The sequence below is a fragment of the Epinephelus moara genome, chromosome 5 (assembly GCF_006386435.1).
Source record: "Epinephelus moara isolate mb chromosome 5, YSFRI_EMoa_1.0, whole genome shotgun sequence".
NCBI classification, from domain to species: domain Eukaryota; kingdom Metazoa; phylum Chordata; class Actinopteri; order Perciformes; family Serranidae; genus Epinephelus; species Epinephelus moara.
The window spans coordinates 2,372,527-2,376,011 of record NC_065510.1 but is presented as its reverse complement, the minus strand read 5'-3'; the positions used below and the strand labels follow the sequence as shown (position 1 = coordinate 2,376,011).

Below are 3,485 nucleotides of genomic sequence, written 5' to 3'. Positions count from 1 at the left end.
TTCATTCTTGAGTCCAAGTAGATGTTTGTGCCAAATTTGAAGACATTCCCTTCAGGTATTCTTGAGATATTGTGTTAATGAGAAAGAGATGGATACAAGGTCACGGATGACCTTGACATTTGACCTTTGTGTGTGTGTGTGTGTGTGTGTGTGCGTGTGTGTGTGTGCGTGCTGTACCTGCTCTGGTTGAAGGTGTGGATCTTGACACGGTGGTGTTTGTATTTCTGCAGGATCTTGTTTGTGTCTTCATCAGTGTTGAAGGAGTTCATGAGAACGAGCGGCACTTCTGCGTTAAAGGTTTTGTTCAGATGCTGAAAACAACAACAGAAACACAGAGTTCAGTTCAGCCTGGTGCGAAGGTTCGAAGGTTCAGAGCTGCTTGTTGTGACGTTTTGTGAGTCTCTACCTCGATCTGCTGGACGGTCAGGTCCAGGAAGGTGTTCTCGTTGCGGACGCTGATCAGACTCTTGGGACCCTTACAGCCCATACTAGTTCCCAGACCGCCATTCAGTTTGACCACAGCGAGCTTGTTGAGGCTGGCGGTGATGTTGTCAGGAAGACCTTTCATCTTGATCTTCTCGTATGGCTGGATCTGAGCAGAGACATAATTAAAGGGACATTACGTCAGGTTTTGACTGGGTAGAACAGAGTATCACAACATGTGTGTGTTGACAGGTAACATGCCTGTGCCTTCACCTCTTTCAGTACACTAGGACGCCAGCGTCCTCAGCTGACACCACGATGTCTTTCAGAGGTAGCAGAAGTTAAGAGGAACTCAGCCATCCACTGGTACCTACCATGTCCTGCTATCTTGTCGGGAAGGTGGTTAAATAATGCTCGAAAGGTGGGCTAAATTTTGCTGAGGGAAAAACTGACATGGTCACTTTCACAGAGGTCCCTGAACCTCTCACCTCAAGATATGTGAAATTAAAATGGTTTCTATAGATACCCACCAGTCCCCTCTTTACAGACATACCCGTTTTATGGTCCTGTGCTGTTTTTGGCAAAAACTGCAGACTTTCAAGAGCATGGCAGCGTTTGGGTCTAAGTTGCTAAGCAACCTTAACAAGCACTGCATCATAATCTATTTACCCAAAATCCTGAGAGCAGAGTTGATCTTCTTCCAGGAGCCGTCTATAAGTGTGTAGGCCTGTTGTCTGTGGGACAGATATAAAGCTCTGACAGCTCTGCACTAACATGATCAACTTCTCCTCCATATTTATCACAGACTGGATATTTATGGAAGAAGGGAAAGATATCTGTCGGCCGTGATTGGTTGTTCCTCGTCACATGACATGCGTTGCGCGCTGCTGTGTTCCAAAAGTTGGGTCGCAGCCGTGGCACCCTGAAAAATAGGTGCTTGGGAACGCGTGCATACCGCGACAACATCACTCTGGGGTCGCTCTGGTGTTTCAGCTCGACGGTGTGTCTATATTGAAAACAATGAATTTTAGGGTGCAAAAAACGCAGCATGTGTACAGCCCCTCGTCATTGTTACAGAGAACGTTTCCACCTGCACATGTTCCTGCTCAATTTCAAGTTATCTTCTTACTGTGCACGTCATGTTTGGATGTAGTATAACATGTTTACCTATCTAAACAGGTAAAACGATGAGGTTTCACTTTAAAGACTTGTCTTCTGTCTGCTGTGCCTGCATCCCTGACCATATCTGAGTCTGTCTTTTTTACTAACCTGTTCCCCAAAATGTTTTTGTATTACTAATCAATGCACACAAAGACACTGCACTCATTCACACCTGCAAACACATGCATAGATTTAAAAGTGCTGCAGTTTTACAAGATGAATATTAGCTTCCTGCTTCTGCCTGACAGTCTGAATCCAAATGAATGATGCAGCAAAGCTTTGACATCAGAAGTTAGACCTAAACATAAGTTAACTTTATCTACTGAAGCCATGAGAGCAGAAGCACTTCAGTGAATTGAATGATGTCGGGATATTCTCTGGTGAATGAATTTCCTGCCTGCCAAACACATTTACACTTATAAAGAAAGTTGACAAATAAAAGACAAAATATATGTTTAACCGTGTCCTCAGGGGGTAACTGACATTATGCACTGAGGAAATCTGCAGGTAAACAGGAACAGACTGAGGTTGAGGTCAGACTGAGAGCAAACAGTTTGCTTTACAGAGCAGACAGCAGACTGTTAGGCAACGACACAACCTTATTTTACCCTGATTACCAACCAGTGTTAACACAGCTGGAGGACAGTGGCTTAATATTACACACAGTGAAATATATTTAAAAAAATATCTACTTCATCATTAAACAGTTCTGACATGGAAGTGTTTTTATGCTGTCGCGACTTCAGGAACCTCGTTTTCCTTTCAAAAACAACCAAAACATTTAACTTCACATGTTGAAACGTGAAGCCTGAAATAACTTATTAAGTAATACTAAAGAAGGATCAAAAGACAAGTTGATAAAATCATGTACAGATGCTACAATAAAAAGAAAAGAAACTGAAGGGACAGATGGAAATCAACACATACTGACCCAAAGTCCAGACAGTGGGGACACTATGTTAAACAGAATGCAATGATTTGCAAATTCTTTTTAACCTATATTCAACTGAGGACAGTACGAAGACGAGATATTAAACATTCAAACTCATAAACTTTATTGTTTTGTCCTATCATTCTGAGTTTGATGCTGCAAAGGAGCATCCTCGGAAGTAGTAAGGCCAAAGAATTTAGGGATTCCACATCTACAACTGATAATATCATCAAAGGATTCAGAGAATCTGGAGAAATCTCTGCATGTAAGTGGCCAAGGCTGAAAACCATCACTAAACCTCCGTGACCTTCGACCCCTCAGGTAGTCTCGCGTGACCAGCCTCCCTTACTCCAGAATGAAAGTCTGGGGACATTTGTCTTTCGTTTTGTAATAGAAATGAACAGGGATATCCAGACCATGTGACGGCGTTGCCATAGGTTCAGCACGTGTGTTACATGTAACAGAGACGCTGCAGCTCTGCAATAGAGCTGAATCAAATGAAATCATATCCATTTTAATCTCTTGTTGTGATGCACTGAACACTTCCTTTTCTGTTGTACTACGGACAACAATTCGGGGAACAGCAATTCCGGTGTAGGTGGGTGGAAGGCAAAGCTAATCAGCCGTTGGTCAAGGAAGTACGGATCCAATCACATCACTGCCGCTGGGAGCCAGAGCTAGTTCTATTACAACTGTCCACAGACGTCAGAGTCAGCCAGCGTGCTGACGTCATCGGCGTCTGTGTAAGAGACTACACCTCAGACTGCACTACATTAGAAACCACAACTGTCTAACAGGAGACACTGTCTCACGTCCTCCAAACTAGCGCGGGACATTATCTGACAGAGGACAGGAGACCGCTGTCTCACGTCCTCCAAACTAGAGCATGACATTATCTGACAGAGGACAGGAGACACTGTCTCACGTCCTCCAAACTAGAGCGGGACATTATCTGACAGAGGACAGGAGA

The 3,485-nt window shown here is 43.7% G+C and overlaps 1 protein-coding gene across 2 annotated transcripts in view; it reads right to left on the bottom strand.

Moving 5' to 3' along the window:
• Positions 1-3,485, bottom strand: part of LOC126389839 (UTP--glucose-1-phosphate uridylyltransferase-like) — a 27,896-nt gene that overhangs the window by 7,558 nt on the left and 16,853 nt on the right. For both annotated transcript variants that reach the window (XM_050043779.1, XM_050043778.1), the window contains exons 4-5: positions 407-592; positions 178-311 (exon numbers count right to left, since the gene is read on the bottom strand). In XM_050043779.1, coding sequence (XP_049899736.1) covers positions 178-311; positions 407-592 — 320 coding nt within the window. The remainder of the gene's footprint in view (positions 1-177; positions 312-406; positions 593-3,485) is intronic.